The sequence below is a fragment of the Leopardus geoffroyi genome, chromosome X (assembly GCF_018350155.1).
Source record: "Leopardus geoffroyi isolate Oge1 chromosome X, O.geoffroyi_Oge1_pat1.0, whole genome shotgun sequence".
In the NCBI taxonomy this organism is placed as follows: Eukaryota; Metazoa; Chordata; class Mammalia; order Carnivora; family Felidae; genus Leopardus; species Leopardus geoffroyi.
Genome location: NC_059343.1, coordinates 20,517,451 through 20,530,159, shown reverse-complemented (window position 1 = coordinate 20,530,159; position 12,709 = coordinate 20,517,451). Strand labels below are relative to the sequence as shown.

The 12,709-nt window shown below is 44.7% G+C and overlaps 1 protein-coding gene across 3 annotated transcripts in view; it reads right to left on the bottom strand.

The window, feature by feature from the left end:
* PDK3 (pyruvate dehydrogenase kinase 3) overlaps window positions 1-8,586 on the bottom strand; it is a 68,645-nt gene extending 60,059 nt beyond the window's left edge. The window contains exon 1 of one of the 3 annotated variants that reach the window (XM_045473264.1): window positions 8,505-8,586. In XM_045473264.1, coding sequence (XP_045329220.1) covers window positions 8,505-8,571 — 67 coding nt within the window. In that variant the 5' untranslated portion in view covers window positions 8,572-8,586. Of the gene's footprint in view, window positions 1-5,927; window positions 6,235-8,504 lie in introns of those variants that run through there. The other 2 variants (XM_045473262.1, XM_045473263.1) reach the window with 2 other exon arrangements.
* Window positions 8,587-12,709: the final 4,123 nt, after the last annotated feature.

Here is a 12,709-nt window from a genome sequence, read left to right as displayed (position 1 = left end):
GGTCATGATGGATCAAGTAGATAAAATAAAAAGTAAGGTATAGGAAATTTAAATAACCTAATATGGCAGATACGGAATATCAAACTCTGTAACCTGAGAAGAGAACATCATCTTTTTGCTGCCCAAGGAACATTCACAGGAAATGATCATACACGGGCTACAAAGTAAACATCAATAAATTAAAGAAATAATTCAGACAACGTTTGCTGATCACAATGCAACAAAACTATCAAGAAAATGAAAATACAGGATGCACCTGTACCAAAAATTTAAAAAGTCCACCAACTCTTAGTTCACAGAAGAACAAAAATCTGAAGATGCAGAAGAGCAGGGAGGAGAGAGGATCAAATACTGTACATGTCAGCAGCTAAGCAGTGCTCAGAGGACTAATTGGAGCCTTAAATACTAAAATAAACAGTCAAAGAGAAAAGAAACCAAATGTCCAACTTGAAAAGAAAAAAGAAGAGCAAAATAAACCCAAGGATATTGAGGAGCTCAGAGGGCATTAACAAAGTCAAAGTGGACATTAATGAACTAGAAAACAAAAGTCATAAAACTCATAGAGGAATCCAATCAGAAACTCCCATGTAATCTCATCAAAAAGGGGAGGGGGAATATAAAATAGAGGAACAGCCACAGAGAAAATTAAGACTGCTAAGAGACTACTATCTCAGCTATGCAAATGGACTAAAAACCTCAATGACTAGGACAATTTTCTAAGGAAATATAAAATGGACTCTAGAAGAAAATCTATACAGATCAATAGCACAAAATACAGAAAGAGCAACAGTCCCTAAACACGCTAGGTTTAAAAGGTTGCACAGGGGGGTTCTACCAAATCTTTAAAGGACAGATCATTCGAGAGACAAATTGGTCTTAATACAGAAGCAAAAGGTTTTTTTCTAAAACAAGCATGTCACCGATAAGAAAATCTAACAGACTGCACGTACACGCAGGATCTACAGACGAACAGCACGTGGATACTAATATAATGAACCCAGGAGTTCAAGAGGCAATTCTTGCTACTTCTGTCTATGCTCAAAACCTTCCATAATAAAAAACGAAAATAAAAAATTGTTTACTCGAGGAGAAAAAATTCTCACTAGATACCACTTTTCATTCATCAAAAGTTTGAAGACAATTTGGTAAAAGCAGAGGAAAATAGGTGGTACTTCCAGAAACTTCTAGCGAGAGGATAAACAATCTCTCTGGAAAGCGATTTGGCAATGTGTGTGAAGATTTCAAATGCGCACACACTCTGACGTAGTAATCCCACATTTAGGAGTATGTCCTCCATACATACTCGTACATGCACAGAATGATCCACACAACTCGCCGCAGCACTGGTTGTCACAGCAAAGAGTGGAAAGACCTAGTAGCCATAAAGAGGGAGTTGGCTAGTGAATTCTAGAACACTTATATAAAAAAACTCTCAGAAGCCCTAAAAAAGAAAAAGGAAGTACTGTAGATAAAGATTGGAAATCTCTAAGGTATAAAGTTTAAAAAGCAAGGTACGGACAGAACTATAACGAGTTGCCGTTTATGCAATAAATGGGGAGGCTAGTGGACAAAAGTAGGAAGGTGACATTTCTGTCTACGTCCTGTTGTGCTTTTTTTTGAAAAAAAAAAAATGTTTATTTTTGAGAGAAAGAGACAGACTGTGAGTGGGGGAGGAGCAGAGAGAGGGAAACACGGAATCGGAAGCAGGCTCCAGGCTCTGAGCTGTCAGCACAGAGTCTGACATGGAGCCCGAACTCGGGACCTGCGAGATCATGACTTAGGCTGAAGTCGGACACCTAACGGACTGAGCCACCCAGGCGCCCTGAGCACTTTTTAAATTTGAAACCATGTAACTCCAATCTCAGATCAAGAGAAAAATCGCGTTTTTTAAAAAAAATCCCACCCTTTAGAAAGCACTATTGCCACTACAAACTCATAATCCATTTAAAACGCTATGCTTGCTATACTTGCTCCCTGCGCGGAAGGCCACATTTCAGGTAAAGACTGAGTTCAAGAAACTCATTATTTTAAAGGGCATAGAAAAAATGGCACACATATGAAAGGGCAACGGTATTCTAGATCAGAAGGTCATCTAATTAGTGGTTCTCAATGCTGGTTATGCTTAAGGACAACCTGGGAATCTTCAAAAAAATACCAGTGCCATGCACCCCACCTGCAGGCCGTTTACATGAGAAGTTTGAGGTATGGGACCCAGGCATGAAACCCAGCACTTTCCAGCAGCAGTCCTCCACAAAGGGTGATTTTGCTCCCCTCAAGGGCATGGCGCTGTCTGGAGACGTTCCGTTGTCACAACTGGTGACATCTAGTGGTTAATGGCATCTAGTGGGTAGAGGCCAGTGACGTTGCTTTAGTAAACTTCCAACAACCCACAGGACACACTCCCAATAATGACCTGTCCCAAATGTCAGGAGTGTCGAGAATGAGAACATTTCCTTTAAAACAAAATCACTGGGGTGCCTGGGTGGCTTAGTAAGCTGGGTGTCCAACTTTGGCTCATGCCATGATCTCATGGCTCTTGAAAGTTCGAGCCCCATGTAGGGCTCTGTGCCGACAGCTTGGAGCCTGGAGCCTGCTTCGGATTCTGTGTCTCCCTCCTTCCCTTTCTCCCTCAAAAATAAACAAACATTAAGAAACTTATAATAAAAATAAAATCCTTCTGAAGTAACAACCAGTTTTAATCCTCACTCTTAAACAAGGAAGATAATCTCCATATTTTACTAGTGTGGACACGCTAATATAATAACGCTATTTCGGGGCACCTGGGTGGCTTAGTCTGTTGAGTGTCTGACTCTTGGTATCAGCTCAGATCATGGACCCAGGGTCGTGGGATCAAGCACCATGTTGGGCTCCACACTGAGCATGGAGCCTGCTTAAAATTCTGTCTCCCTCTGCCCCTCTCCCCAACTCGTGCTTAAATAAATAAATAAATAAAGATATTTCAGTGGCCATAGAAACTACAAGTTATTTGTTAACATAGTTATCACAAATACTGTAACACAGAATCATGTGTATATACTTTCTTTGGTTCCTGTCTGATTACTCAGTCAAAAATGTATGTCCCGTTTGTAAAGGAGCCAGGGAAATGGCCTGGAGGTCAACACGGTCCACGTAGCTACTTTGTTTGAGCCTCAGTTCTTTTCTTTTTATTTTGAGAGAGAGAGAAGGCGCATGCAGGGGAGGGGAAGAAATGAGGGGGAGAGAGAACCCCAAGCAGGCTCGGTGCTGTCAGTGAGAGCCCATCGAGGGGCTAGAACTCATGCACCTTGAGATAACGACTGGAGCAAAATCAAGAGTCAGACGGTTAACCTACTGAGCCACCCAGGTGCCCCTATTTTTTTTTAAGATTTTATTTTTAAGTAATCTCTACACCTAAAGCATGGCTCCAAGTCATGACCCCAAGCTCAAGAGTTGCACACTCCCAGACTGAGCCAGCCCGGCACCCCGAGCCCCAGGTCTTTTAAAATATACTGAATCAGTGCCAATCAACCGCCCCTCTGGGAGCCAGCACATACCTGGGAGTCTGCCACAGTCCCCACCTGGCTGGCTTCATGTAGTCATTTGCTGCTTCCCAGCTGGTCCTTTAAGCATTTGAGGTGGCCTTTATCCACAGTTTCCACCAATCATAAGAAGGCATTCAGCCTTTTTACTCTTCTTCCTTCTCACCTTAAAAATATCCCCACATCCGTTCTAAATTCTCAAACTCCTACATTATTTGCCAAAATAGAACTATCAAGAGCTAGAAGAACTAAAAGAAAGGTAGAAGTTGAGACGGTCTCTCTTCTTCTGCTTGTTGTCATTAAACATAGGCTGCCTGCCACCTGTCTCTGGATATGACAAACTAGGCTTGTAGTTTCTAGCAATTTCCACTACAATTATATATAGCTCTTCTGTGGGCTTCCTTATAAGGAAAAGACTTCAATTATTAGGCTTCTTCCATTATCCTAGATTAGTGTATCCCTCCACCTCTCCCAAAATAGGTCAGAAGCCTTTTATGGGAAATATCTATCAAGAGATTTGGTCGTTTTCTTTTGAAAGGCTCATCCCTTTTCCTTTGAAACTACAATCACATATTTTGGGAGTTGTGTTTTACAGATTACCTGAAACAATCCACACGTTCCATTCATGAGGAAAACGAACCCCAATGAGGCTCACTTAGCCAAGGCCATCCTCTTGAGATAGTGGCAGAAAAAAATTAGAACATTTATTCCCAGATACTGGTCCCATGGGGTTTTCCACGCTAACACTATCCTCCACTGTGGTCTTCCTACTCAAGTAACATTCTTGCAAGACATCTCTTAACACGGGGAGATACTAGCTGCTATAGGAATAAATCAACCGAAATTTCGCTAGCCTATCACAACAGCTATCATTTTAACTTTGAGGGTGGAAGAAGGAAATTTGGGATTTCTGGACTCCTTCTGCTCCTTTTACTGTGAATTAACCTGGCCCGGTTCACCCCCGATGAAGCTGACATCTTTGGAATCATCTCTAAACCATAAAGTAGGGATGGGAAACACGCTATTTATAGCAATGGTGGCATCTTCTTTCTAAATCCTGAAGTCAGGGGCTGCTTCAAACCTCTAAAACTCTCACAAGTGGCCAGAGATAGCGAACGACTGAAAAGCTTTTAGGGGGGGAAGCTGAAGATGCAAAGGTCAACATCTCATTGAACTTTGACTTTCCTCCTCATTCTCTGGCAAAGTGGGTTCTTAAAATTTAATCTGGCCTCAACTTTAACCTATTCCTCTCTTCCTATCCCAACTTTTTAAGTATACACACAGCATCGCATTTTGCCTGCCAGATCCTCCCTGTATGTTCTACCTCCTCTGCACTTGTAGTTTTTATTCCCACCTGATACGATCCCTTTACATTCACATGAAATTCATTAAATGAACAGACGCCCCATTATTTTCCCTTGAGAGCGCAGGGCATGTTTGCTGCTCCATTTTATTCCCCTCCAAGGATGCTGACCTCCATTCGGACACTCGGGTGCGCACATTTGTTTTACTGTCAGGTGTCTCACAACCAGCTCCCTCGCCTCCAGCGATTGCAAGTATTCGCTTCGTGGCTGAAAAGGCACCACTCTGGGGAAACACGATCCGGTTAACATAAGGTGGTGGCATCTACTCCCATTTCGGCTAGGCCTCTCGGACAGGGTGAGGGCCGGGGCTTCTGCGCTCCCACCTTCATCCGTGTGAACTGCCCACCAGCCCACCCGACGGGGGGACAAGGTAGGTGGGACACAAAAGGAGAGGCGCGATGAAAGGTGCTGGCACTGAGACCCGGGGTGTATCAGACCCTGCTCTGACGCTAGGAGCCCACGCGTCCCCTCCTCCCCAGCATGTAAGGCGTTCGCAGTCCAGGCCTCTAACTGCTTTAACCTAACACGAAAAAGACAACAGTTCGAGTCCTGCCGCTCCAGGCACACAGGAGCACCTTAGGGCAAAAAAGGAACAAAATGCCATTGCATAATGTATTCGACCTCAAGATGTTTCTAAACAGCGCTTACCCAACAACAACAAAAAGGATCTAACAAACCTAACAAAAATATTAAAAAGCCACCCACATTCCGCTACTAAGTTTTAAGGGCGTGAGGTCTGTGTCAAGTAGATTTGAAGCTACCGAAGCAGGTCTGGGGCGTCCCGCCCGATAAGGGTCCTCGGACGCGGTTTCTGGGTTTTCAGGTAAAGCCCTGGCCGGTGTGTGAGCGCCAGGCCCTGCCCCTCGGCGCCCTGAAATCCGAGTCCCTGGGAGAGACCCCGGGCATCCCGGAGCCCCGCCCGCGGTTCCCACGGACTTTGCCCCGAGGCCGGGGAGACCCGCGGCGGGCCTGGAAGGCAGCGGCCCCGCGTCCCGGGGGCTGTGGGGAACGTGGCGACCGTGGGGGCCCGCGGCCCCGCACTCACCGAAGTCCAGGAACTGCTTGATGGAGAGCGGCGATGGCGAGAAACGCGAGTAGCGCTCGATCTGCTTAGGCACCGGCTGCTTCAGCAGCCACCAGAACAGCCGCATCCTCGCCGAGGCCGTGCACCGACCAGCCGAGACGCCTAGGCAGCCGCAGGAGCCAGTGCAGCCGAGCCGCGCGGATCGAACACGTCTGCCGAGCGCTCACACCGGCCCCCACCTCGGCTCCGGCGCCGCGGGTGCAGCCGCCGCAGCAGCAGCAGCAGCTCCCGGGCCGCTGCCGGCCGCCCGCGGCTTCTCCAGGGCCCGCCCACGGGGGCGGAGCCAGCCGCCGCACGTACGCGGCGCACGAAGGGCGCGGGGGGCAAGAGGGGCGCGCGGCCGCACGCGCCGGCCGCTGATTCGCCGCTGCCGCCCTCGCTTTCTTTTGCTTGAGTTCTCCCAGAAGCCGGCACCTCCCACCCTGGCTCCTGGCGCTGAGCCCCGCCTCCGGCTAAGTCCTCCGCTGCCGAAAGGTAGCGAAGGTGCCAGAGGACTGTGAGGAGGCCTGGAGCCCACGCCCAGAATCCAATCCTCTGCCTCGTTCCAGGCCCGCCTCAACCGCAGGGACCTCTTCCGGGGGGGGGCGGGGGGGCCTTCCCTGGACGGGCTGGCGACTGCGCTTCAGAATTCTCGTTGCAGCTTGACACTTCAATTTTCATGTTCTGTTTACCACTTAACTATACTGGCTGTTACATGCTTTCCACCCCACCACCACCTTTGAGCAGATGAAACTCACTGGTTGTTTCATGCCCCCTCCACCCCCACCCATCATTGGACAGGCTTAATTGTAACGTCACGGGCTCTGTTTCGTAGCCCACCGCACCCCTCCACCTCCACCTCCCCACCCTAACGGGTCTCATTCAAACATTTTTGGACAAGAATGTTAGGTTACCGACTCTCTTTCATGGGCTGCCGCTCCTCGTTCCCACCAATTCCACCCCCCCCCCCAACACACACACCTTCCCACCTGTGGCCAACACCTTTGGACAAGATTAATTAAGTCACTGACTCTGTTTCATGCCATCACCACCACCGTTGGACAGTATCAATTTTAAGATCACTGACACTTGGTTTCGTGCCTCCCCGCTCCCCAATACTCCACCTCACACCAATGGGCAGGATTAATTATAAGGTCACTGGCTGTTTCATACCTTCACCAGCACTACCACTGGCAAGGATCAAATGTAAGGTTATTGGCATTATCTTTCACACCCCCTCACCTACCACCACCACCATAGGACAGCTCCTTGACTCTTTCATGCTTCACCACCACTAGCACCACCACATTTGGACAGGAATCTATGCTTACACTAGTGTTGGGTATTTTTTCTCTGCATACTAGTCAACTTGAACTCGGGGCTCAGTATATGAAATCACTATTTCCTGATGCGGATGTATGAAGTACTGCCTACTTTAACCATTTTCACCAAAACTTGCTTTATTTTTGGAAACGTGTCGATGTGGAGTTAAAGGAAAGGTAGAAAATGCCCTAAGGAAAGGAAAAATGTACCTGGAAAGCACTCTTTTAATCTAATTAGACTGGTTTTCTCATAGAATAAAATTATTGGTGTGTAGCTATTTAACTTTTGTGATTTCATTGGTTATTTATGCACCCAATTCTTTGCTAACTAGTTGCATCTTTTTTCTGAACTTAGGGAAAAGTAATACACGCACTCAAGGCCATCCAGTGGTCTTGCCATACTTCTAGATTTTCACATACATCTTGGTCACTTTGGTGGTGGTATGGTATCTAGGCTACCGTGTCTTTTCCATTCCAACCAAAGACGCACAGAGACGTACTAACAACCTCTTTAGCTGGGAACTTTGCCAGCAGAGCTAAGCAATCCTTTCGGTGTGCGTGGGCAGACACAAGGAAGGCCCGTGGCCTGTGATTCTTCCAGGGACTTTTGCAGGCGCTACCCAGAGGCAGAGTATACTTGGTACCGGTAGTGGTAGTCAGTAAACAGGAAGGGTTTCCTAGCCTAAGCAGCAGATCGCTGCTGACCTTTCTGAGCTTGCAAATCACTTCTTTCACTCTTTCCTTTCCCAGTGAACAAAATCTATGTATTCTGCTGATTTGATTACTTCACTTGTCATGTGACTAGTTTTATTAATGCTTCTCCAAAAGGTGACAAAATCCTAGAAGCTGGGAACAATATGAAAGAGTCTGGTGTAATATAAATTGTGCCGGTTCAGGGCTCAAAGGACCCAGTCCTGAGCTTGGCTCTATCATCAACTGGCTGTGTGGCATTAGACAAGTCACTTAGCCTTTCTCTGTCCTAGATGGAGACACCTGATTTCTCTCCCTGGCATTTGTGACAATCAAATGAAATAAATCATATCTAATACAAACATAAGGTACTGTTTTACTGCTTTTATACAACAATACATTTTTCAAGCTAATAGCTTCATGTTAACTGGCAAAATCCAGAAGGTAAACCAGTGAGTTGATTTCAGTGCTGGTTATAGTAATAAGAAAAGGATCTTGAAAGAAATAAATAGATCTTAGTGAACTTTTTTCAATTCCTTGTACATACCAAGTTTTGCCCAGGCCTGCTCCCAGTGGCTGTCAAAGTAAGATCCCTGGACCAGGAGCAGGAACATCACCTGGGAACTTGTTAGAAATACAAACTCTTGGACCCCACCCCAGACCTACTGTATGTTAAGCTCTGGGGGTGGGGCCTAGCAATCTGTGATTTAACAAGCTTCAAGGGTGTTAAAGATATGGCCACAAATTCTTTGATATTCCTTTCCCCGAGAGATAGAGTTTAATTCCCCTCCCTTTGAGTGTGGGCTAGATTTGGTATTCACTTCTAACAAACAGAGGATGGCCAGACGTGATAAGATATCACTTCAAAGATGAGGTTCGAAAACAACTTCACTCTTACAAATACCTGACGAATACTCCTCAAAATTATCAAGGTCATTAAAAACAAGGAAAATCTGAGAAACTGTGACAATCAACAGGAGCCTAAGGAGACGTGACAATTAAATATAATGTGCTATCTGGTACGGGATTCTGGAGCAGATAAAAGGAAATTAAATAAAAACTACAGAATCCTGAATAAAGGATAAATTTGGACCAAACGTGTTCAATAATAATACATCAATGTTTGTTCATGAATTGTAATGAATGTACCATATAACGCAAGATATCAATAGTAGGGAAATGGAGCATACAGCATCTGGGAACTTTGTGTACTGTCTTCTCAATTTTGCTGTAAATCTGAAACAGAAAAAAATAAAGCCAATTATATAATACAGTATTAACTACAGTCATCGTGTTATACATTATATCCACAGAACTTATTTTATCTTAAAACTAGGATTTCTGAAAGTTGTTAAGAGACATCTTAAAAGATCCTATTAAAAAGGGAAATCATTGTAACTATGTAAGTTGATGGGTGTTAACTAAATTTATTGTGGTAATCATTTGGCAATGTATACATATCCCAAATCATGATGTTGTACACCTTAAACTTTTATAATGTTATATGTCAATTATATCTCAATAAAATGGGTGACAAGCAGTATCTTTTGGTTACAAAATGTAAAATATATTCAAAGAAAATATATAATATATTAATAAAAACATTTTATAACCATAGACTAACTACTGAAGATTTAAAGGACATATATTACAGAGGCGCCTGGGTGGCTCAGTCGGTTAAGCATCTGACTCTTGATTTTGGCTCATGTCATGATCTCACAGTTTGTGAGATCAAGCCCCGCATCAGGCTCCTCATTGACAGTGAAGAGCCTACTTGGGATTCTCTCTCTTCTTCTCTGTTTCCTCCCCTGGCTCGTGCACTTGCTGTCTCTCAAAATAAATAAATAAATAAATAAATAAATAAATAAATAAATAAATAAATGTTTAAAAAAACATAAAGGACATGTATTCCAAAAGTAATAATAAAGTGAACATTAGAAAAAAAAAAAGGCTGTGACTTCCCTCTTGGGGTTTCCTCTCTCTGCCTTCCTGTCTGTCTCTCTCTCAGAAGCCACCTGCCATGTGGCATGCGAGACAGACAGCCATGTGGAGAAGCCCACGAGAGTGAGCTTGAAAGCAGATTCTTCCCCTGGTGCCTTGACTCTAACCTCGTTGAGAGGCCCTGAGCCACAACCACTAGGATAAGTGGCTCCTGGACTCCTGGCCCACCGAAACTCTCACAGATTGTTGTGATAAATGTTTGTTTCCAGCTGGTAAGTTTTTGGATAGTGTGTCAGGCAGTAAAAGTTAACTCATCTACAAGCCTCGCAGGTGATTCTGATGCATGCTCAAGGGCGAGAACCACTGTTCCGCCATATGCACTCTAGCCCAGCTCCGTGTTCCTTCTGGCTAATGCCTCACACCTCAGCAGCAGCATCGCTGAGAAAACAGGGAGGCCTTCCCTGACCATGTAGGCACTTTGTTCCCCTTGCTATATGGTTCCCTGATTCTCTGCGCTTCTCACTGTAACGCTCAAAACACTGTTAGAATTTCCTCAGTGCCTGTCTTCCACCCTAGACACAAGCCCTGTGATGGCTGAGCCCAAGTCTCATTCGCTGCTTCATTGCCATGTCCAGCGTCAGTACCACTCACTATGTCCACAACAAATACGTTTCAAATAAATGAAAACCAACAGCAGGAACAACAAAACGACCCCAGATTGCATTCCTTCCCATCAGCTCTCAATGGGGGACAAAGGCAAGGGTAGTATTCTGAGTAATTCATGCAATAATGGACATTTTATTAAATCATAATTTGATAAAGCCAAAAGCCGAAGTGGAGTGGAATAGATGAGGGGAAAAAAATAACCCCTGATTATCTCATCATCGATCGCTATCCGGTGGATCTTGTTAATAAAACGCCTCCACCAGCACTTGATTTGGCCATGACCTCCTTGCCTCCCTGTGTTTTCCTCCTCCTTCTCTCTTTACTCTCAACTAATATATTTTAAGCACCTGCCGTATGCTCTGTGAAAGGACCTGTGTTTGTCTCTTCACAATAAGTCTGATGGAGGAATCGTATCCTCATTTTACGGGTGAGTGAACTAAGACACTGAAAGGTTAAAATAATTTAAGATTACACAGCTTGTACATGACAGTCCAAATTTGAATCCCGGTCTCCTGACTCTCAATGCCATGTTCTTTCTTAATACCAGGCTGCATTTTTAAAAAAAAAGATTTTATTTTTTTAAAAGCATTTTTAGGTTCACAACAAAATTGAGTGGAAACTACAAGGAGTTCCCGTACACACACAGCCTCCCCCACCATCAACATCCTGCATCATACTGGCACATTTGTTACGATCAGTGAACCTACATCGAAATGTTATGAACCAAAGTCCACAGCTTACTGTTCACTCCTGTGCCGTACATTCTATGGGTTTGGACAGATGTACTGCCCTAAAAATCCTCTGTGCTCCGCCTACAAATCCCTCCCTGCTAACCCCTGGGAAGCATCGATCTTTTTTTTTAATGTTTATTTACTTTTTGAGAGAGAGAGAAAGAGAGACACAGAGTGTGAATGGGCAGGGGGCCTAGAGAGGGGGATGCAGAATCCGAAGCAGGCTCCAGGCTCTGAGCTGTCAACACAGATCCCGATGGGGGCTCGAACCGCCAGATCATGACCTGAGCCAAAGGTGGATGCCTAACCGACTGAGCCATCCAGGCGCCCCAAGCATTGAACTTTTTACTGTCTCCATAGTTTTACCTTTCCCAGAACGTCATACATTTGGAATCATACAGTATGTAGCTTTTTCAGATTGGCTTCTTTCACTTAGTAATACACATTTAAGGTTCAACCATGGTTTTTTTGGCTTGACAGCTCATTTCTTTTTAGGTCTGAATAATATTCCATTGTTTGGATGTAGCACAGTTTATTTGCTCATTCACCTATTGAAGGAAATTCTGATTGTGTCCAACATTCACCAGCCCCCCCTTGTGATGTGAACGGTGGCAAGTCAGGAGTGTGAAGATGAGGGGCGACTGGGTGGCTCAGTCAGTGAAGCATCTGACTCTTGACCTCAGCTCGGGTTACGATTCGTGAGATCTGCACCCCGCGTCCAGCTCCACACTGACAGCACAGGGCCTGCTTGGGATTCTCTGTCTCCCTCTCTCTCTGCCCCTCCCCTGCTCACAATCTTTCTCTCTCTCTCTCCCAACATAAATAAACTTTTTCAAAAAAGGGAAGTGGGAAGATGAGTGAACTATTAGTAAGGGTTACTTAATAAAGTTTTACTAAACTTCTATATTTACTCAAGTATGTGTGTGATTTGAAGCAATAGCTCTATTTTCCCAAGTTCTCAGATTCATGATTTTTGTGACAAACTACTTTGGATGGTGCAAGTCCCCGTCAAGTCCATTTATCCTGGTCCTTTCATTTCTAACAAGGGAGGGTTTTCATTCTACTAGTAGTAGTCTTTCTCTTCCTCCAAAAAGAGGTCAGAAAAGATTTTAAGCACAGGAATGGTGTGGCAGGATAATTTATGGAGAAATTAAGTCTGTGTTTTGTTTTTGCACCTCTTGGTGGGGCAAATGAAAGAGGTAGCTGACCTTCCCTGACCTAAAAAAAACGAAAAAAACAAAAAAAAAAATGGAGACTTCACGTCTGGGCTTCTTTGGGCTACCGTGTCTGAGGGCGTTCGTTAGCCGTTTTTGTACAGCAGGACCGAAAACAGAAGTTGGAAGATACAAGAGACATTTTGATAATCTCTGTAAATTCATTCCTTCTTCTCTTGGTAACTCCCCCCACTTTTGTC